The sequence below is a fragment of the Plecotus auritus genome (genome assembly GCF_963455305.1).
Source record: "Plecotus auritus genome assembly, chromosome: X".
Taxonomy (NCBI): Eukaryota; Metazoa; Chordata; class Mammalia; order Chiroptera; family Vespertilionidae; genus Plecotus; species Plecotus auritus.
Window position 1 is genome coordinate 46,239,088 of NC_137784.1, and position 21,972 is coordinate 46,261,059.

The following is a 21,972-nucleotide window of genomic DNA, read 5'->3' on the forward strand; positions in this document are numbered from 1 at the left end:
GCCCACACCAAAATACATCATAATTAAAACAGCAAAATTTTAAAATGAAGAGAGAATCTTAAAAGCAGCAAGAGAAAGACAACCAGTTACCTATAAGAAAGCTCCAGTCAGACTGTCAGCTAATTTCTCAATAGAAAGTTTTCATGCCAGAACAGATTGGCAAAAAATATTGAAAGTTATGAAAAGTGAGGCACTACAATAAATCAATAGATAACTAAAATTAGACTACTGTGTAGGGCTATCATTTAGAATTGAAGGAGAGATAAAGAACTTCCCATAAAAGAAAAAAAAAGTATTATAAAAAATGTTAGAGGGACTTTGTTAAGAAAGGAAAAGAAATAAAGGAGGAACATAAATATAAATAACTAGAGGCCTGTTGCATGAAGATTCGTGCAAGAATAGGCCTTCCTTCCCCTGACTTCGCTCCCAGCCATCTGGGAGCCTTTGCAAGTCTTCACTCCTAGCCACCGCCCAGGAGCCTGCACAAGTCTTCACTCCTGGCCGCCTCCCAAGAGCCTGCAAGTCTTCACTCCTGGCTGGAGCACCACTCCTTTAGGTCCCTCCGCTCCCTGCTCTCCCCCTCAGAGCAGGCATCCCTGCCCGCCTGGCTGCTCTGCACCTGTATATGCAAATTAACCCTCCATATTTGTTGCGTTAATTTGCATACTCACTCCTGATTGTCTGATGGGTGTCATGGAGGTACAGTCAATTTGCATATTTCTCTTTTATTAGTGTAGATAAAATGCAAATACTTATGTATCTTAATCACTTAAAAGTAAATGGAATAAATGCTCCTGTCAAAAGACAATGGATAGCTAACTGGATAAGAAAAGAGGACTCACAAATATGCTAGCTACAAAAGTCTCACTTCAGATCAAAATACATGCCAAACTGAAAACAAAGAGATGAAAAGATATGTTATGCAAAAGATATTTTATGAAAACAAAAATAAAAGCCAGGATAGCCATATTTATGTCACACAAAACAGACTTTAAAACAAAAGCTATATATGAGACACAGAACAAGATTACATAATAATAAAGATTCAATCCAACAAGGGGTATAACCCCTTTTATAATTTATGCACCCAGCACAGGAACATCTAAATGTATAAAGCAAAACTTGATGGACATAAAGGGAGAAATCGACAGTAATTCAATCACAGTAGGGGACTTTAACACAACATTGAAATCAATGGATATAGCTTCCAGAGAGAAAAATAACAAGGAAATGGTGGCCTTAAATGATACAGTAGAGCAGTTGAATTTAAATGCTATTTCAAGAGAATTTAATCTTAAAATAGCAGAATATACATTCTTTTCTAGTGCACATTGAACATTTTCTAGGATAGAGCACATGTTAGGACACAAAGTAAGTCTCAATAAATATAAGAAAATTGAAATCATATCAAGCATCTTCTCTGACCACAATGGTATGAAACTTGAAATCAATTAAAAGAAAAAAAAACTGAAAAACACTCTAACCCTTGAAGGCTAAATAACATGTTGTTAAACAACGAATGGATTACAGTGAGATCAATAAAGAAATAAAAAGACATTTTGAGACAAATGAAGATGAAAACTCAAAAACTCAAAATTGATGGGATACAGCAATGCAATTCTAAGAGGGAAATTCATAGCAACACAAGCCACCTCAAGAAACAAGAAATATTTCAAATAAACAATCTAACCTTACACCTAAAGGAACTAGAAAAAGAAAAACAAACCAAGTCCAGTTATTATAAGGAAGGAAATAATAAAGACCATAGCAGAAACAAATAAAATAGAGTCTAAAAAAAAACAACAGTGCAAATGATCAATGAAAACAAGACCTGGTTCATTGATAAACCTTTAATGAAACTTATCAAGAAAAAGAACAGAGAGGACTCAAATAAATAGAACCAGAAATGAAAGAGAAGAAATAAATGACACCACATAAATACATAGAATTATAAGAAAATACTATGAACTATTATATGCAAACAAATTGGACAACCTGGAAGAAATGTAATCTTCCAAAACTGAATCAAGAATAAACAGAAAATCTGAACAGACTAATTACAACAAACAAAATTTAAGCAGTAATGAAAAAAAAACTATCAATAAACAAAAATCATGGACCAGATGGTTTCACAGGTGAATTTTATCAAAGATTCAAAAAATTAACACCTATTTTTCTCAATGTATTTCAAAAATTTTAAGAGGAAGAAGTACCTCCTAACTTATTTTACAAGGCCAGTATTATTGTGCTTCCAAAACCAGATAAAGACATTACAAATAAAGAAAATTAGCCAAAACCGGTTTGGCTCAGTGGATAGAGCATCGGCCTGCGGACTGAAAGGTCCCAGGTTCGATTCCGGTCAAGGGCACGTAACTTGGTTGCGGGCACATCCCCAGTAGGAGGTGTGCAAGAGGCAGCTGATCGATGTGTCTCTCTCATCGATGTTTCTAACTCTCTATCCCTCTTCCTTCCTCTCTGTAAAAAATCAATAAAAAAATATATTTAAAAAAAAAAGAAAATTATAGGCCAATATTTTTGATGAACATAGATTCAAAAATCTTCAACAAAATATTCACAAACCAAATTCAACAATACATTAAAAAGATCATACACCATGATAAATTGGGAATTATTCCTGGTCTGCAAAAATGGTTCAATATACACAAATCAATTAACATGATATACAACATAAAAGAAATAAAGGATTAAAATTATATGGTCATATCAATAGATGCAGGAAAAGCATTGGATAAAATGCAGCATCTATTTGTGATAAAACTCCAGCAAAGTGGGAATAGAGGATCATACATCAACATAATAAAGCCTATTTATGACAAACCCACAGGTAACCCCATACTCAATGGAGAAAAACTAAAAGTGTTTCCCTTAAGATCAGGAACAAGACAGGGATGTCCACTTTCATCAATTTTATACAGCATAGTACTGGAAGTCCTACATATAGCTATCACACAAGAAGAATAAATAAAAGCCATCTAAATTGGAAAAAAAAATAGTTAAACTGCCATTATTTATAGATAACATGATAATAGATATAAAGAATTCTAAAGATTTCACCAAAAAAGTACTAGAACTTATAAATAAATTCATAAAGTAGCAAGGTACAAAATAAATATATAGAAACCAGTTGCATTTTTGTAAACCAGTAATGAATTGAAAGAAAGAGAAACTAAAAACAATCTCATTTACAATTGCATAAAAAAAAGACGTAGAAAGAAATCTAAACAAGGGTATAAAAAAAACCCCTTACTCGGAAAGTTATAAAACATTGAAGAAAAAAATTTAAGAAGCCACATACAGCACAGTTAAAATGTCCATACTATCCAAGGAAACCCATAGATTCAACATAATTCCTATCAAAACACCAGTGGCATTTTTCACAGAAATAACACAAATAATCCAAAAATTTACATGGAATCACAATATTCCCTGAATGGCCACAGCAACCTTGAGAAAGGATGGCAAAATTGGAAGTATCACAATACCTAATATCAAGCTACACTACAAGCTACACTACATGTGCTCTATCCTAGAAAATGTTCAATGTGCACTAGAAAAGAATGTATATTCTGCTATTTTAAGATTAAATTCTCTTGAAATAGCATTTAAATTCAACTGCTCTACTGTATCATTTAAGGCCACCATTTCCTTGTTGTTTTTCATATATCCATTGATTTCAATGTTGTGTTAAAGTCCCCTACTGTGATTGAATTACTGTCGATTTCTCCCTTTATATCCATCAAGAAAACATCATGGTGCTGCTATAAAAAACAGACACATACATCAATGAAAGAACAGAGAGCCCCGAAGTACATATTAATTGACCCATGCCTATATGGTCAATTAATATATGACAAAAGAAGCAAGAACATACAATGGGGGTAAATAAGTGGTGTTGGGAAAATTGAACAAATAAATTCAAAAAAATAAAACATATCTACCATCTGACACCATATACAAAAATAAACTCAAAATGTATTAGTTAAAATGTAAGACTTGGAACCATAAAACTTCTAGAAAAAAAACATAAACAGCAATTTTTTTTTCTTATATATCTCCTTGGTCAAAGAAAACAAAGGACAGATAAACAAATGGGACTATATCAAAGTAAAAAGTTGTACAGCAAAAGAAGCCATCAGAAAAAGGAAAAGACAACCTACTGAATAGGAGAACATATGCACCATGATGCATCTGATAACTGGTTAATAATTAAATTTATTAAAAACATATACAACTCAATGCCAAAAAGCCCACAAGTAATCCATTTAAGAAATGGGCAAAGGATCTGAATAGACATATACAGATGGCAAGTAGATAAATGAAAAGATGCTCGACATCAATAATCACCAGAGAATGCAAATTAAAATGAAGGCCCTTGACCAGCCAGTGTTGCTCAGTGGTTGAGCATCAACCTATGAACCTAGAGGTCATCAACCTATAAATCTAGTCAGGGAACATACAAGAATCACCAATGAATGCATACATAAGTGGGACAACAAATCAATGTTTCTCTCTCTTCCTCTCTCTTTACAAAAATAAAATTTAAAAATATTCAATGAGATATCACCTCACTCCTGTCAGAATGGCAATCATCCATAAATCAACAAATAAGAAGTGTTTGCCGGTGGTCTTTCTTGGCATCTGCAAGGGGTTCAGGAATCTGGGGAAGGCACTGTGTGTAAATTAATCAAGAGTCCAGAGATGAAACATAATTTGGGAAGGCATTTGGGGGGCCAGAGGAGCTTGGCTAAAGAAAGCAAGTTCTTCTGTTTCTCCAGACTCTTTGCTTTTTGTTAACACAAATTGTCCTAAGGCAAGGTAGACATACACATCAAAGGTTAAGGTTTGGTATACAGAATCCATTGTCAGATTGGAGGAACTGCCTAAAGCTGTTCAGGTGTTTGGCCAGGAGGAGGCAATAACATGTAGGTTGAAATGCCCTCAGCTGTTTGGCAGCAAGCAATAATTTATGCACCCTTTTCAGGTTTGGGGAAATGCCCTCAGCCATTTCCAGGTGATTCAGCCCTGCTGACATGATGGAATTGGCTTCTGGCAAGTGTTGTTGAGGATGTGGAGAAATGGGAACCCTCATGCACTGTTGGTGGGAATGCAGATTGGTTTAGCGGCTATGGAGAATATGGAGATTCCTCAAAATATTAAAAATGGAACTGCCTTATGACCCAGAAATTCCATCTCTGGCTATATAGCCAAAGAAACCCAAAACACTAATTTGAAAGTATACATGCACCCCTATATTCACTGCAGCATTATTTGAAATAGCCAATGTAAATCAGTCAGACAAAGACAAATTCCATATGATTTCACTTATATGTGGAATTTAAATAACTAAAAAAATGAACAAATAATATAGAAATAGACTTATAGGTACAGAGAACAGACTGATAGTTGACAGACAGGGGGAGGTTTGGTGGGCTCAGTAATGGATTAAGAAGTACTAATTGGTAGATACAAAATAGTCATGCGGATGTGAAGTACAGAATGGGGAATATAATCAATAATATTAAAATAACTATGTATGGTGCTAGGTGGACACTTGAAACATTTGTGGGATCACTTTTTAAAGTATATGATTATTTAACCACTATGCTGTTTTAATTAATACAAAATAATATTGAATGTAAAAAAATCATATATATGTTATTTACATATATATACTAGGCTTACATACATACGTTAGGCATATATATACACACATAGTAGGCTTTCGTAGAGGATAATGGATGGAACAGGGGGTTGGAGTAGCTGTGATGAAGACCTCAAGTAGAGGGTTTGCTGTGGAGAGAAGAATGACACATCTTACTTTAATCCAAGAGGTAATGGGTAAAGAAAAGTTAAGGCAGAGAAGGTGGTTGATAGAATTCACCTTGATCTTCTTAGATAAGGAGAAGATGAATAACTGATATTAGAAATAGGACAAAAATGAGCAAATTTATTGGCATACAGCACGGGTACAAGAAGTGGATGTCACAGAGCATAAAACTAACATGGGTTAATACATATCTGTATTTTTTTGTGCATAGAGCTCAGCAGTCCAAGAGCATGAGCAAAGACACGGTCTGTAGGGCTATCCCAGAACTGAGAAATAGCACAGTGGTTGAGGGAGAGGGATGAGGGGCTGAGAACTATATTAGGCAGATATAAAACAGGGGACCAGATTCATGGGACAAGGTTTAAGTAGAGAAGGAGGCAGGTAAAAAAAATTGAAGTGAAAGAAGCTTGGCTCAGCGAGCAGAAAAGGTGGAAGGTTCAGAATAATTTCTCTGAGCCTCAGTTTCCTTATCTGTCAGTAGGGGAAATCATGAGCATTGCTTTATTGCCTGTAAGCATGGACTATGATAAGAAATATACAGATTGATTGGTTGTGATCAAGTTCTTGACCAGATGGGCTAGGAACTAACTTACAGAAAGGTGAAAATTACAACTTGTTTCTCTTTAAAATACACATTATTGGACTTTCTGGACATTCCCTGCTCTCTCTGCTTGACCAGATTGCAAACTCTCAGAGAACTGGACCAGTATTCATATAATAATCTCAGAGTGAGACAACCCTTGTTTCCCCCAAAATTAACAGACCAAAACCTACAGCATGTACATTGTCATTACAACTCAACTTGGAAAACAAATCTTTTCAGTCAAATGCAGGAGTCTCAAACTAACATCAGTCTAACACAATTGGTGAGAGCCAGTCTGATGACATTCCTTATATAAAGCTATCCTCAGAGGATAGTGATTTTTAGGAGGTTCTGAGGAAAATTCCCTAAAAGCAGTTTGTTCCTGAAATGTATTGAGCAATGGCAGGCTTGTGGGGAAACACATCTTTCCTTCCAAAGAATCTCTTGGAAGGAAGCAAGACTCACTTAGATATATCATTGCTGGGCTGTTTATTTAAACCTCTCCCCCTAATATATATATATATATATATATATATATATATATATATATATATATATATATGATTTCAGAGAGGAAGGAAGAGGGAGAGAGAGATAGAAACATCAATGATGAAAGAGAATCATTGACTGGCTGCCTCCTTCATGTCCTCTATTGGGGATGGAGCCCACATCCTGGGCATGTACCCTGACTGTAATCGAACCTGGGACCCTTCAGTCTGTAGATCAATGCTCTATCCACTGAGCCAAACTAACTAGAGCACTACAGTCTTTATGTACAGTTTGTAGTACTCCCAGGATAATGCTGTAAGAAATAACCTTGATTAACCAGAGTTAGTCTTCATTGACACCTGAACTACCATGTTTCCCCAAAAATAAGTCATCCTCCGAAAATAAGACCTACTCACAGGTTTCCTTCTGAGTGAAATATAAGGCATCCCCCGAAACTAAGGCCCCAGGCTCTGTCTCAGAATGAAAATTAATTTACCATAAACTGGTCGCTAGGGCCGCCCCGACTGGCGTCTAGCAACCAGTGACGTTACGCGGAGTCCTGACACTGCTGTGTGGAGGCGGAGCGGAGGTCGGAGTGAGCGGTGAGCGCAGGGCGGGAGAGAGGAGGAGACTTTCACAGATGCGTGTAGAAGAACAGGAGGATTAGAGCGGACGGGACATGGCAAAGGTGTTGAGTGCTGGTCTGTCTCTGGTGACACTACCTGATGCTCATGGCCGCCTTCATGATGACTGAAGGTTCTCAGTCAGTGGCAGACCCTGCTCCAGCCCAGATCCAGGCCCCAGCAAGCCCAGTGACAGTCCCCAGGCAGGCCTCAGGGGGTAAATGTCTGATAAAGGGGTAGGGAGGATGTCTGGTGAAGGTGTTCAGTGACACAGGGGTGGGGGGAGGGGGATCACTTAAAATGACACAGGAGGATCAGAGGGGGCAATCAAAATGACACAGGAGGATCAAAAGGGGTTACTAAAATGGTAATCCCCCCTCTGATTCTCCTGTGCCATTTTGATTGCCCCCTCTGATTCCCCCTGTGTCATTTTGAGTGATCCCCCTCCCCCACCTTGATACCCCAATTCCTTTTTTTTTACCCCTAGAAATGAGCGCAAAAAGAAAAAGCTACTCCGTGGAGTACAAGAAAGGAATCGTGGAAGACTCTTGGGGCCAAAATCTTACTGCTTTCTGCAAAGAGAAGATGTTGAGTATCCAATTGGTCCGAAAATGGCGAGCAGAGTATGGTAACCTCATTGAACAAGTGGACAAGGGAAATGCTAAAAAGCGCAAGTGTGGATCAGGTCGGCAACCATTATTTTCCGAGCTGGAAGACCTGATCTGTGAATGGGTTGTTGACAGGAGAGCAAAGGCTTTGGTTGTGAATAGGGCTCAGATTCAAGAATTTGCCCTTGCAATGGCACCACAGTTTGACATAGCCCCCGAAGACTTCAAAGCATCACAACACTGGCTGGATAATTTCCTTCAGCAAAGTGAACTGTCTTTAAAAAGATCTACAACATTGTTTAGGTTGGAAGATACTCAAGTTATTAAGCGAGCACTTGCATTCAAGTCCTTTATTGATGATGCTGACTTCTCTAAATACAATCTTTCCAACATGATTGCTATGGATGAAACTGCAGTGTTTATGGGCCAATCATCTCAAACAACAATTGAACAGTGGGGTGCCTCCTTAGCGTACATTCCCTCCACTGCTTACGAAAGTGCACGTGTTTCCTGTATTTTGGCAATTCGTCTGGATGGCACTAAAATCCCACCTTTAACCATTTCTAAGGGCAAGAAGGAAAAGATTGAAAGTGTTTTGGACATTTTTATTCTTGAAACTGAAAAAGCCTGGGCCACACAAGCAGTTATAAGGAAGTGGGTCGATTTAATGCTGCCGCCTGTTATTCAAGGGAGCCAAAGAGGTCTGCTAGTCTGGGATGCAGCCAGCACTTACCGCGCTAAAGACATGAAGACATTTCTTCACGAAAGAAAAATAGATCAGATAATGATTCCCGCAGGAATGACGGCCTATCTCCAGACTCTTGATATTGCAATAAACAAGTCATTCAAAGACAATTTGCGCATGGAAATTAATGACTACATTGAAAATAGAATGAAGAGAAATCAGCTTGGAAACTTTGTGAAACCTAAACTGCAAGAAGTTGTGACTTGGGTGAAGAATTCATGGGAGAAAATCACTGACAGTTGCATTGCAAATGCACTGCGAGCAGGCTACCTTGACAAGAAGTACTCATTTAAAGACAGTGCTATTGCTAAACATGAGAGATTTGGTCCACTGATTCTGAAAGAAATGGAGTCACAAGAAATTCACCAGGAAATTCAGGAATTGGATTGTTATGATGATGTTCCAGAAGATGATGACATGATTGTCATTGAATAAATGAGTAAATTCTTGATACTGTAGGATTCACAGTTTGTCTGGTTTGTGTTGACAACTACCGTACCACCGTACCGTATACAGCTAATAAATTTCCTTTATTTTCATTTAACAATAAATGTGTACCGTATTCTTCTTCATGGAAAAATAAGACATCCCCTGAAAATAAGACCTAGCATGTCTTTGGGTGCGAAAATTAATATAAGACACTGTCTTATTTTCGAGGAAACATGGTAGAACTTATAGTTGGCTTGAGGAAAATTGAAAGAAACTACATATCTAGCAAATGTCACTTTTCCCTTTACAAACTTTATTTACTTAACCTACAGCAGGACAAGTATTATCTCCTGCCTTATTTTCCCAAGTCCAAAATTTTTCTTTCTTTGTGATTTTACAACCCAATACCCCTCCGACCTCACACACATCAATCTCTCTTCTCTGGAATAAAGACATTCTACTGAGGTATATCTAGAATCAGGTTGTCCATGGATATGCTCACCAGGAGAGAGGGTTGCTCACCTTTGACCACAAACTTCACAATGTTGCTGTGTTGCTCAGAGCCTACCCGGCCCTTAGCAGTACAGAAATAGGAGCCTGAATTAGCCAACACTGCAGGCTTGAAAAGTAAGGTACTCAAGGTTGCTACTTTGATAGGTTCTGAGTTGTTAGTCTGTTCCTTGTACCAAACATAACTGATGGGAGGAGAACCCTCAGCCTGGCATTGAAGGCTAATCCTCATTCCCTGAAGCACTGTGAAGCCATAGCCATTTCCAGTTGTCACTGTGGGCTTGGAAACAGGTACTGCAAAGGGAAGAGAAGAGAAGAGGCTATGGTAAGTTACAAGAATATGGGAACACAAAGCTGAAGCATATTTTCTGGGTATAGGGATATGTACATATCTACAAAGGGAACTGAAAGGGGCTCCTGACTTTGGAAGAAAGAAGCAAACAGGACAATGTAAAAAAAATACCTTCCTTTTAGAAGATTAGGTACTGTTTTGTATTATTTGGGTTTTGGACTACCTGGAGTTAAAAATCAACTGACTGTAAAAAAGATAATATAGCTTTATTAAGCTCCAGTAGTTTGGGGATTATTTAGCTTTTGAATTACAGGAGATATCTGTATAATTGTCAAGTCAACAAAACTCATCTTAGCTGACCCTTGCATCCCTGTCCCCAGAGCTTCTATGTCAGCATCAATTCAATATCCAATATCTTGATAAGATATCCTCATTTTTATGAGTTTTAAGACCCAGAGCCCAAAGAGGACAACAAAACTGTGGATACAAGAATTTCTATGACACTCAAGGGGTAGAGATTTGAAGGCCAAGGACCCTTCCCAAGATTTTTAAAATTATGCCATGAAAGTGTCCCTGAGGATACTTTGCCTGTACACTTACTCTGATGAGCACAAATGTCTCTGGGTTTCTCAAGGTTTTCTAGGATTATAGTCCTTTATTGAGTCTTTGCTAATCAGTACTTTCCTACCCCCACAGTGACTCACGTTTCTGGACGCGAAGCTCAATGATCTTATCTTTCACCACTTGGTTGCCATTAGGAGTCTGCCAAGTGACTTCACAAGTGTAGTGGCTCCGGTCATCCATCTCCAGGGTCTTCAGTTGGAGGGACACATCTCCTAGAACCTCACGGTTAATGTGCAGGCGGCCCCGGTACTTTGCTTGCTGGATATGATCTCCAGAGGAGTCACGTAGGAAGATGGTGATTGGGTCTGAGTCACGTCGTACCAGCCACTTTACCAAGACTTGGATGTAGCCTTTCAGAGGAGCAAAGGTGCAAGGAATATTCACATCCCCTTTCCAAGGCCCAGTCACACTCTCAGGCGCTTCAAGGATGGGATGGCCTGAAGATGGGAAACAGAGGAAGAATACAGACATAGATGGCACACCCACTTGGGAGCTTGGGTGGATCTTCTCCACTAATCTTCCTCCAGCTCTCCCAAATCTCCCTCCCCTTTTCCTAAAATCATTCTCATAGTCCCCTCCTGTTGAACAGAGCATAATTCTGCTCTGAGGACATCTGGAGCAGCTGAAAATGCCTTTGCCTACATGTATGTATGTTTTCCTTCTAACCTTGGGGGAACTGCAAGGCCTGGTTCATGTTATCCTCTCTGGGAACTTGCTGGGGATTCTCACATAGATCACTCTGTTCTGTCAAGAACATGGACAGCCAGTCCCAATTTCCCAATCCTGGAAGTCATTTTTAGTATTGGGTCAAACATGACTTTTCCATCTCAGAATAAGGTTATGGGACAGAGTTAGTAACCAGACTTCTAATAATCTCATGTTATTCCATTTTTACTTTTTTTCTTCCCCTCTCCTTTCTTCCACCCATTCTTTCATCTTTCTCCTCTTTGTCCTCCTTCTTTTTTGTGTTATTTTCTCCTCTTCTTCCTACTTGTTAAGTAGTAGAATAAAGAGAAAGTATATGGTAGGCACAGGGCATCACAGGAAAAGTAACATAATACTATTCCTCTTGTTCTTTTATTTACAAAGTGAAGGTAACCTCAATAGCATTGACTTAGGGAGAAACCAAAATGGCGGCATAGGTAAACACCTAAACTGCTGCCCTGCACAACAATTTCAAAACTACAACTAAAAGACAAAAGGGACATCATCCAGAACCACAGGAAGGATTGCTGAGTGGAAATTCTACAACTAGAAGGAAAGAGAAAAGCACACTGAGACTCAGAGGAGCTGCAGAAGGCAGAGGTACAGAGGGACGTGCGCGGAGAGGGCTGGCAAATGAGTACGTGGCTGGCTTTCTCAATCGGGAGGGAGACAAAAGCTCCCGACAGCTCTGAACTCCAGTTCCGGGTGAGACTCTGGGGACCCAGACTCATTTGGGGAAAAACTGGACTGTCTGGCAGCGGGCGAAACTCGAGGGTGGCTTTCTTTCAGAGGTGCTTGCAGCAATTACTGTGGGACACTGAGACCCAGGGGCCTCTTAGGGCAGGGCTGATGGGAAGCCAATGCTGTCTGCTCTGCCCTGAGACTCCGTCCCATCCAAGCTGAGCACAGAGGCTTTTGCAAGTCTTGTCTCATATGGGTGTCTCCAACACAGAACTTCTCCCAGCATAGACACAGCTGATCCTCACAGCCAATTGGCCTGGAGGTCAATTCCTCCCAGTGATACCATCAACAACAAAGGCTTAACTACAACAAGACTGTGCACACAGCCCACAAAGGGGTGCACCAAGAGTGTCCACCTCAGGTAACTGGGAAGGCTGAGCCACTGGGCCCTATAGGACACCTAGCACACAGAGCCACTCTATCAACTCAGGAAAGCAGCCAAAATGCAGAGACAAAGAAACAGGTCACAAATGAAAGAAATGGAGGAAAGCAAATGACTGGATATAGAGTTCAAAATCACGGTTATAAGGTTTTTCAAGTATTTTCTAAAAAAGGCCGATAAATTTAGCAAGACCCTTGAGGATATGAAAAAGGGCCAACTAGAAATTAAGCATACACTGACTGAAATAAAAAGTAATATACAGAGATCCAACAGCAGACTAGTGGATCACAAGAATCAAGTCAAAGTTTTGAATTACAAAGAGGTAAAAAACACCCAAGCAGAAAAGCAAAAAGAAAAAAGAATCCAAAAGTATGAAGATAGTGTAAGGAGCCTCTGGGACAACTTCAAGCGTACCAACCTCTGAATTATGGGGGTGCCAGAAGAAGAGAGCAAGATACTGAAAACCTATTTGAAGAAATAATGACCGAAAACTTCCCCCACCTGGTGAAAGAAATAGACTTACAAGTCCAGGAAGTGCAGATAACCCCAAACAAAAGAAATCCAAAGAGGACCACACCAAGACACATTATAATTAAAATGCCAAGAACAAAAGACAAAGAGAGAATCTTGAAAGCAGCAAGAGAAAAACAGTTAGTTACCTACAAGGGAGCACCCATACAATTGTCAGCTGATTTCTCAACAGAAACTATGCAGGCCAGATGGGAGTGGCAAGAAATATTCAAAGTGATGAATAGCAAGAACCTACAATCAAGATTACTCTACCCAGCAAAGCTATCATTCAGAATTGAAGGTCAGATAAAGAGCTTCACAGATAAGAAAAAGCTAAAGTTCATCACCACCAAACCAGTATTATATGAAATGCTGAAGGGTATTCTCTAATAAGAGGAAGAAGAAGAAAAAGATAAAGATAAAAATTATGATCAACCAAGTGAAAACAAATACATATCTATCAACAAGTGGAACTAAAAATCAAATGAATAAAAAAATCTGATGAACAGAATAAACTGGTGAATATAATAGAATCATGGGCATAGAAAGGGAGTGGACTGACAATTCTTGGGGGGAAAAGGGTGTGGGGGTGCAGGAAGAGACTGGATAAAAATCGTACACCTATGGACGAGGACAGTAGCGTGGTACGGGCAGAGGGTGGGGTGGGAACTGGGTGGAGGGGAGCGATGGGGGGAAAAAGAGGAACAATTGTAATAATCTGAACAATAAAGTTTTATTAAAAAAATAGCATTGACTTATACATTTCAACAATCCCTGTAATACTCAATAAAACTAAAAAACATTGAGCAGGAGTACCTAGTAAATTCAAGAGGGGAGTGAAAGGCTGCATGGTGAGTAAGAATAATAACACCAATTGAAAGGGCGGGGAGAGACCGACTCCATGTTCCCTTTGTTCCATGTCCTCCACCTCGTGGAGTCAGGTTCCCGCCCTAGAACCTCTCCAAGAGCCCAACCCACACTTTTGAATTAGCCAATAGAAATGCAAGAGGAAAGTAAGCCGCACCCTGCCCCCATGTGCAACCTGACCCTGACCAATCAGTGGAGGCCACACTACCTCACCCCTCCTACCTCTCCCAGGCCCCCTATAAATCAGTGCGTTTGGGGCCTGGGGCTCTCTCTCTGCCTCCTGCCGCTGCGTCGGCGAGTGTGGTGGATGGGGAGCTCGAGCTAGCTCGATTAAAGGCTCTTTGCTTTTGCATCGGACTCGGCTCCCTGGTGGTCTTTGGGGATCACGAAATCTGGGCATAACACAATATAAATCCAAGGTCTGCTCTACCACATATTTCTCTGTGTGACCATGAGTAAGTTGCTAAACCTGTCTGAGCTTTATCAATAAAATGGAGTTGATAATAAACCTTTCACAGAGGGTTACTATGAAGATAAAATAAGCTTATAGGTGTTAAATTACCTAGCACAGTGGTTGGCATTCAGTAGGTGTTGGATAAATGCCAGTCCTGTCCCATGCTTCAAGGGAAACTTCTCATATTTGTCTTGATTCTTCTTATCCTATAGAAGTCTTCACTATATTTTCCCTAAGGTGGATAGATCAATTAGATTGGATCATAGTAAGCTTTAATAATGACCTAAAAGAGAAGTTAAGGCATGAGCAGGCAAGTCACCCTTCACAGCCTGATGGCACCCACCAAATTATGGGCAGGTAATAGGCCATCCCTGGTTTGTAGGGTAGCCAAAAAGTTCACAGTAGCCTCTGCCTCCAACAACAAGGCTGGCATGGAAGTCAATGTGAAATGTTGTCCAAATTAAGCAATACTCCTCACTTTCCTGGAAGATTGGTTAGGGAAAATCTATTTCAGGAAAGCATCAACACTTGAGTGGATGCTCTACACATTATGGAGCCATGAAAACCACCAAATGGTTATGTACTTAGTACAACAGGTCTTGGGATGCTGAAGGCAAATTCCAGCAGGTCATAATTATGCAAGAGGGAAGAATATGGGGGCCCATTCTAGTCCAGAAGGCTGATGGACCTTGGGGCTTCAACAGGGCTGAAAATCTGCATATTATTACCTGCTGCTGAACAGCTGTAGGCATTTCCCCTAACCTGATCATCTTTTCCTGTTTATCCAACGTTACCTTTGATATGTATATCTGCTTTCCTAAAGGACCAATGTGTTTTCCAGTAAATAAAAAGCTGTGGGTCCAGAGATTCAGGGAGCTTAGTAGAGCTAAGTTTCCATCTGGCTCCCCCAAAATGCCTTCCAAATTTATATTTCTTGTCTATATTCATTTATGTGCAGCCCTTCTCCATATTCCTGAACACTTGCAGCAAAAAGACTGCGGCATTGGGGGACCAGGCAAGATAGTATTTTGGAGATTTCTAGAATTGCATACATTTACAGGCTTTTAGAAACCACTTAGTCACATTCCCTCATGGTACATATGGGCAAGGCTGAGGCTCAGAGAGAGAAAGATCATTATCCAAAGAGACACACATAGCAGGAACAGATCTTGGCCTCTAGGCATAGAGTAAAGGCTTTCAGAAGCTACTGCCTTCTTACCTTCTTACTAACTTATTAAACTTATTAAGGGGTTTCTGGCTTCAGTTGTGGCTAAATCCAGCAACCCCCTTACCTGGGCCTACTTGGCATGGCTTAAAGGGATGTTATCCTATGATTGGATAATATTCCCTGACTGCCTGGAAAAGAATTCTCCCATCTGTTGGCTACTTTCTAAAAATCTTTTCCAAGAACTTTAGAGCCTTGCTCTTTTCCCCCAGGAAATAATTTAATGTTATTCAAATATTAGCTCCCTTTAAGAGAAATACCAGGGATGAGCATTGACTCAAAAGGCTTTGTTGGAAAAGGGTTTAACTTTAGAAAGAGGGAAGAATATGGGGGCCCATTCTAGTCCAGGACCTGGACTTAGGAAAAAAAAGTCTGGGGCCTGTGTAATGGTACTAAATAAAGGAAAGACCTAGTTTTCTGGGTGTGGACCCCTTTACAGAACTCATTCTAGATCCCTTTTTGAATCTTTTTCCTCCTACCATTACACAGAGGGTGAGATCTTCCCATGACCCCACATTCCTGTGTCTGGCCACTCTTCCTCTTTTGTGCTGCCTCCTAGATGGAATATTAACTTATATAATAGATGTTTATAAAATTTTATAATGTTCATAAAATGCAAATATTATTTATTTTTATTATGATTATTTCAACATTTGCCTTAAGCTTAATAGCTGATTTGCGCCCCTAGAGGCTTTTCAGAAGTGAAGCCAAATAGTCCTAAAGAGCTGTCCAGTTGGCAGGGCCCTTTGAGGCCAGCTAACATGATCCCCTCAATGTACAAATGAGCTGGGTACATTAAGATACAGAGAGAGTAAGGCATTATTGGTCATTCAGTATGTCCTGAATCTCAGGTCTTATAGTGTAAAACCCTACATTCAAATGAAAGCCCTGCTTTCAGGTTTGGAGGACCTGAGTCTGGGGATGATACAATAAACATATGAGCTCTCATGTGCATGCCCACACATGATTTAAGTTTAACATTTACAAAATGTTTCTATGAGCTCCAGCCCTGCCTTTATAAGTCCCACCTCAAACCAACACATTTGAAGAAAGGTAGGGAAGTGCAGTGTAAAAGGTGTTAGAAAATGAAAATATTGTATGACACAAAATCAAACCACTGCTCCTTTGTGTGTAAAATTAAAGAGAGGTTTCTGGCTTGTGTGGACACCAAAGGAAGGGACTATCACTACTTGCTCCTAGGAGAGGTGCAGAAAATGTAACTAAGACATTGTCTATACAAAAAGAAATTGACAACCAGTTTGAAATGAAATTGCCATGGCCTAGAGCAAAGAATATCCTTACATGCTATCATTCTACAATGTCATTATAATTTTTCCCAGGTTTGTATTACCCCCATTACCTATAATAGTACCTCGTACCCTTGGGAATCAATAAAAAATCATCTTTTTGGTGCTTGGAGACAAAAGTAACACATCTCTTGATATTTTAGAATCACAACAGCATAATGTACAATTATCCCAAACAAACTTACAAACTAATTCTTTGAATGTCTGGCAGCAATTTAAAAAGGACATGAAAGGATTTAATCCATTCCACTGTGTAGAGGGCCCCCTGGGAAGGCACCTGAGCATTCTATATTGGCCCTTCTTGCCCTTTTGGCCAAGAGGGACCCTCTTCTCACAATCCAATTGCCCACAGCTGTTGCCTGTGCTTTCTGTTCATGCTGAGGTTGAAGCCTCATGGTGGCTGGTACCATGGATCTGTCTCTCACCCAGTGGGGTGAGCTGGGCCCTCCCTGGAGAAGAAACCTGGGTTTTCCAAGATATGTGATTAGTGCCAGGGCCCCTCCAGCAGGCGAGGGGATCGCAAGGCAGGTGCTGAGCATGGAGGCCACAGGGGCATAGGCTACCAAGGAGATAGAACTGAACCTCACATCACCCTTCTTGGCCCCGGAGGATGGCTGGTTAGCCAGAGACGGGTAAGATTCATCAGGGAAGGAACAACCTAAGACAGGCACAGTTGCAGAAGGGCCATCAGGAGAGAACTTGGGGGTCAACAGAGGTGGGGAACAGACCCTCACCCCCCCAACTTTGCAGGGGCCTGAACCCTCACCCATTCTGAGGGAGGTCTCCTGCCCCCAGCTGCTTCGCTTCCCATGCCCAGCTCAAATCGGGACCCAGGTAACAGACAGAGACTTGGCCAACAGCAGCTGCTCTCTCACTGCAACAAGACTTGTTTGAGTTGTCTTGTACCCATGGTGTGGGGAAGTGGGTTTTTGATATCTAAATCCAACCTAGCACCAGGAATGCTCAGGGCCTACTCAAGAAGGCAAATAATCCTTTCCACTAATATTTACAGGATAAAATAAGATTGTTGTTAGAGTATTAAATTTGACAGTAAAATAGTAGTCAAGTTCTCAGACTAATTTAAATTGGCTAAGTGAAATAAGCTAATATTCTAGAAAAATTAATGGTACTGGACAAAAAGCTGTTCCTAAAGTGTTAACTAAAATTTTTATTGGTATTTCACCTCATGGTAAAATTGCATAACATGTAATGAACCTAAAGCAGACATATTTTAGTGCAAAAAATTAAAATTTAAGAGCTGTCAAGACTACATTATAAAATTTCCAAAAGCCTCCTAATATTTAAATCAAAAAAGGGGGATAGTAGAAGAACATCATGTAAGAAAAAATATCCTGTAAGTAAATTACATCTAGAAAATTTTTACTTTAGAAAATTAACTTTCATTTGTAATGCTATCAGCAAGACACCCATGAAAAACACACATGGTGTCAGAACAAGCCAAAGGAAAATCGTTTGGGCAAAAAAATGGAAAGGGATCCCAAATCAAATTTATAGAAAAGATTCCTTTATTATCTTTTGGTCGAGAATATGTTTGTATATTTTCAGAAAACACCTCCAAGACCATGTGGATTCCTGCAACAGAGAGGAATTGACAGGACTGCTCCAGCCATGAAGACAGAAGAGAAACAGTCCAGAGATGGAAGACACTGACGATGCCTTGCCATACTAGCAGTCAGCAGTTGTGCATTGCAGCAGGTTGCCCAGGACCAAACCAGACAGGGTCGGACCTGCATTACCACCATTTGTCCCCCATCCAGAACTGAAATATCATTGCTGACATGTACACATAAGGAACTGTTTGACATTGAAATTGGGTCTCAAAAGAACTGTTGGCCCAGAAAGAAACTCACTACAGGCTGATTCATTTGCCTCTCAGCATAACCATTATTGCTTGTCTCATTTTCGGTTCTTATAAGTGTATTTCTAGTATCACATGATCTCACTCATCTAGGGGAAATAATGAACAGCATAAACTGGTGAACAAAAACAGACCCGGAGACAGGGAAGCATTGATCAGACTGTCAAACCTCAGGGGGAAGGTAGGGGAGGGTGGGGGTAAGGGGAAGAGATCAACCAAAGGACTTCTATGCGTGCATATAAGCCTAACCAGTGGTCACGGACAACAGGGTGGTGGGGGCATGCATGGGGAGGGGTTTAGGATGGGAATGGGGGGATCAATAAAGAAATTAATAAAAAATAATAAAAAAGAAAGTGAAAATATTGTAGCTCTAGAAAGAACACTATTTTTAGGACCATTAATTCTGACACCAATGCTTTTCCCTTTTAGGTGACTTAATTCTAGGTTGAAGTTCTAGAGTTTGATGGATCATAGAGCCTCAGGATAGTATAGCCTTAATTGAGTCAGCTATGGTAAGCTGGATTCTTTCTGACCATACAAAGAACACAAAGCTAATCCCATCCAACCTCTATATCTAAGAATATGAAAGAAGCAAGGGTGCAGCAAGAACCCCTTTGACCTACCATAGGTTGCATTTAGTTATTACTCAGTCGTATTTTCTTAACAGACTATCTCAATTCTCATGGATATAAAGATGGAAGAAGACCCAAGGAAATAATGTTACTATGCTATGTTCAGACCTCTTTTGGAATATGTGTCCAACATTAATTTCCCACTATTACCCCAGACAATCTCTACCATGTTGACAGGGAAGTGAGTTACCCAAGAAGGTGGTAAGAAAGTAAGTTATGTGAAGACAAGTTGAAGGATGTGGGGTTGTTTAGCTTGAATAAGAGATTGGTCAAGGGGACATGATGTCTGTTCTCAGAAATGTTAAGGGCTGTCACAGTATAGAGGAAGCAGATATGATCTGTGTGTATCCAAGAAACAGTGCTGGGACATTGGAGAGAAGTCACTGGAAAGTTGATTTAGTTCAATATTAGGAATAACTTTCTAACAGTTGGAGATTCCTCTGAATAAACTAGATGGCCTGGAAAAGTAGTGAACTAGCAGTCACTGGAAGTATGTAATCAGATAACAGTGAAGGATGAATCGAGGTTACTTTTAAGGTCCTATCTAGCTCTTCAACAACATTCCTTCTTTGGGAGGTATGTGTATTAACAGGGATCAAAGCCTGAAGTTATAATGGTAGAATTTCAGTTGAAAGACAGCAGATGGTGGAGGGATTCGGGAAGCATTGGGTACTTTTTGAATGCCCCAGAGATAAAAACAAGAACTATGAAAGTATTTGGATACTTTCCAAGAGAGGATCCTTTTCCATTTCTTTGAAAACTTACCTCCTGGATCCTTCACCGGCATTCAACTACCTCCCTCTCTTCTGACCAAAGCTGAGAGAGTCTGCAGTACTGCCTGAGAAACTCCTGCTCAGCAGAAATAGGCTTTCCTCAGTAGGCATTCAATCCCACCGCCCACACCCCAGTCTTTTTCCCGTGCCAGTAGTGGCATCCAGGCCACAATTTTCTGCCTTACCATAGGTGACCATCATTAGGTGGCCCAGGAACAGCAGGCCCAGCAAGAACCCCATCACAGCCAGAGCCACTTCTGTCCTTTCTTCCTGCCTTCTGCTGTCAAAGAGGCTCAAACTCCTGATAGCTGCCAGTGTCTGTGCCTGCTCACTTCCCTTCCTTCCTCATATCTCTCACTTGACTCCCAGTCCCATCTCACATTTCCCTTCCTTCCCTATTTCAGCACAAGTCACATGAGCATTCCCCTCCCTTCCTTGCCTGGGGTTGGAGGTTTGATGGTGAGTGAAGCAATTTCTCTCCCTGCTAGGGTATTGACTTTACTTCCCTGGAGCCAATAGGGCTCTCTGATCTTAAAGCTCACAGGATGTGTTTATTCTGGGTTTCCTCCACAAAACTTAGATATTGGGGGTGACTTTTGGGATTAGTCTGCTTCCTCCAGTATGGGGGTATTTACCTTTCTGGTGGGTCTAAGGAAAAGAGATCAACTTTGCTGGCTGGTGTAATATTCAGCATCATGCTGTTAACTCCTGCTTGCTCAGCTATATAAGAATATCATGGAAGAATACACCCCCATATCTAATACACTGAGTGGCCAGATTATTATGATCTCTGAATGCATAATAATATGGCCACTCAATATATATATATATATATAACACACACACACACACACACACACACACACACACACACACACACACACATTAGAGACCCAGTGCATGAATTCGTGCATGGGTGGGGTCCGGCCAGCCTGGCCAGGGTGAGGGGACATGGGCGGTTGGCCAGCCTGCATGCTGGTCAAACTCCTGGTTAAGGGGACAATTTGCATATTAGCCATTTATTATATAGCATATACACTGAGTGGCCAGATTATTACGCATTCAGAGATCATAATAATCTGGCCACTCAGTGTACAGTTTACAATCAATATTATTTTTAGGTGTACAGCATAATGGTTAGACAGTTATATGCTTTAAAAGTGCTCCCCTGATATTCCCAGTACCCACTTCACACCATATGTAGTTATTACATTACTAGAGGCCCAGTGCATGAATTGATCCCTGTTAATACATATACCTCCCAAAGAAGGAATGTTGTTGAAGAGCTAGATAGGACCTTAAAAGTAACCTCGATTCATCCTTCACTGTTATCTGCACTGGGCCTCTAGTAATGTAATAACTACATATGGTGTGAAGTGCACTGGAGGTGTTCCTCAGCCTGGCCTGCCCCCTCTCACAGTCCAGGAGCCCTCAAGGGCGGGAGGCAACCCGGCGATCAGGGGAAGGCAATGCCCCATCACACCTCTGCTGCTGCCACTGCCGGTAGCGCAAGCCTTGGCTGGCCCTAGTTACCTGAGCCTCGGGTGGCCCTGGGAGGTTGGGCAGCCGCCATTGAGGCTTGCCTGTACCTTGGGCCGGCCCAGGGTGGCTGAGGGGACTGGAGGACTCTGGAGGAAGGTGTATGGAGTGGCCAGGCCTGCCTAGGGCAGGCCAGGCCTTGCTGAGCATCTGTTGCCCGGGCGGGGCTGAGGGGACTGGGTGCCTCCATCTTGTGGCTGTGGGTGC

General features: G+C 40.7%; 1 protein-coding gene across 3 annotated transcripts in view; it reads right to left on the minus strand.

Annotated features, from left to right (window-relative positions):
* VSIG4 (V-set and immunoglobulin domain containing 4) overlaps window positions 1-20,599 on the minus strand; it is a 121,008-nt gene extending 100,409 nt beyond the window's left edge. For all 3 annotated transcript variants that reach the window (XM_080652153.1, XM_080652151.1, XM_080652152.1), the window contains exons 1-3: window positions 20,412-20,599; window positions 10,832-11,188; window positions 9,848-10,129 (exon numbers count right to left, since the gene is read on the minus strand). In XM_080652153.1, coding sequence (XP_080508279.1) covers window positions 9,848-10,129; window positions 10,832-11,188; window positions 20,412-20,466 — 694 coding nt within the window. In that variant the 5' untranslated portion in view covers window positions 20,467-20,599. The remainder of the gene's footprint in view (window positions 1-9,847; window positions 10,130-10,831; window positions 11,189-20,411) is intronic.
* Window positions 20,600-21,972: the final 1,373 nt, after the last annotated feature.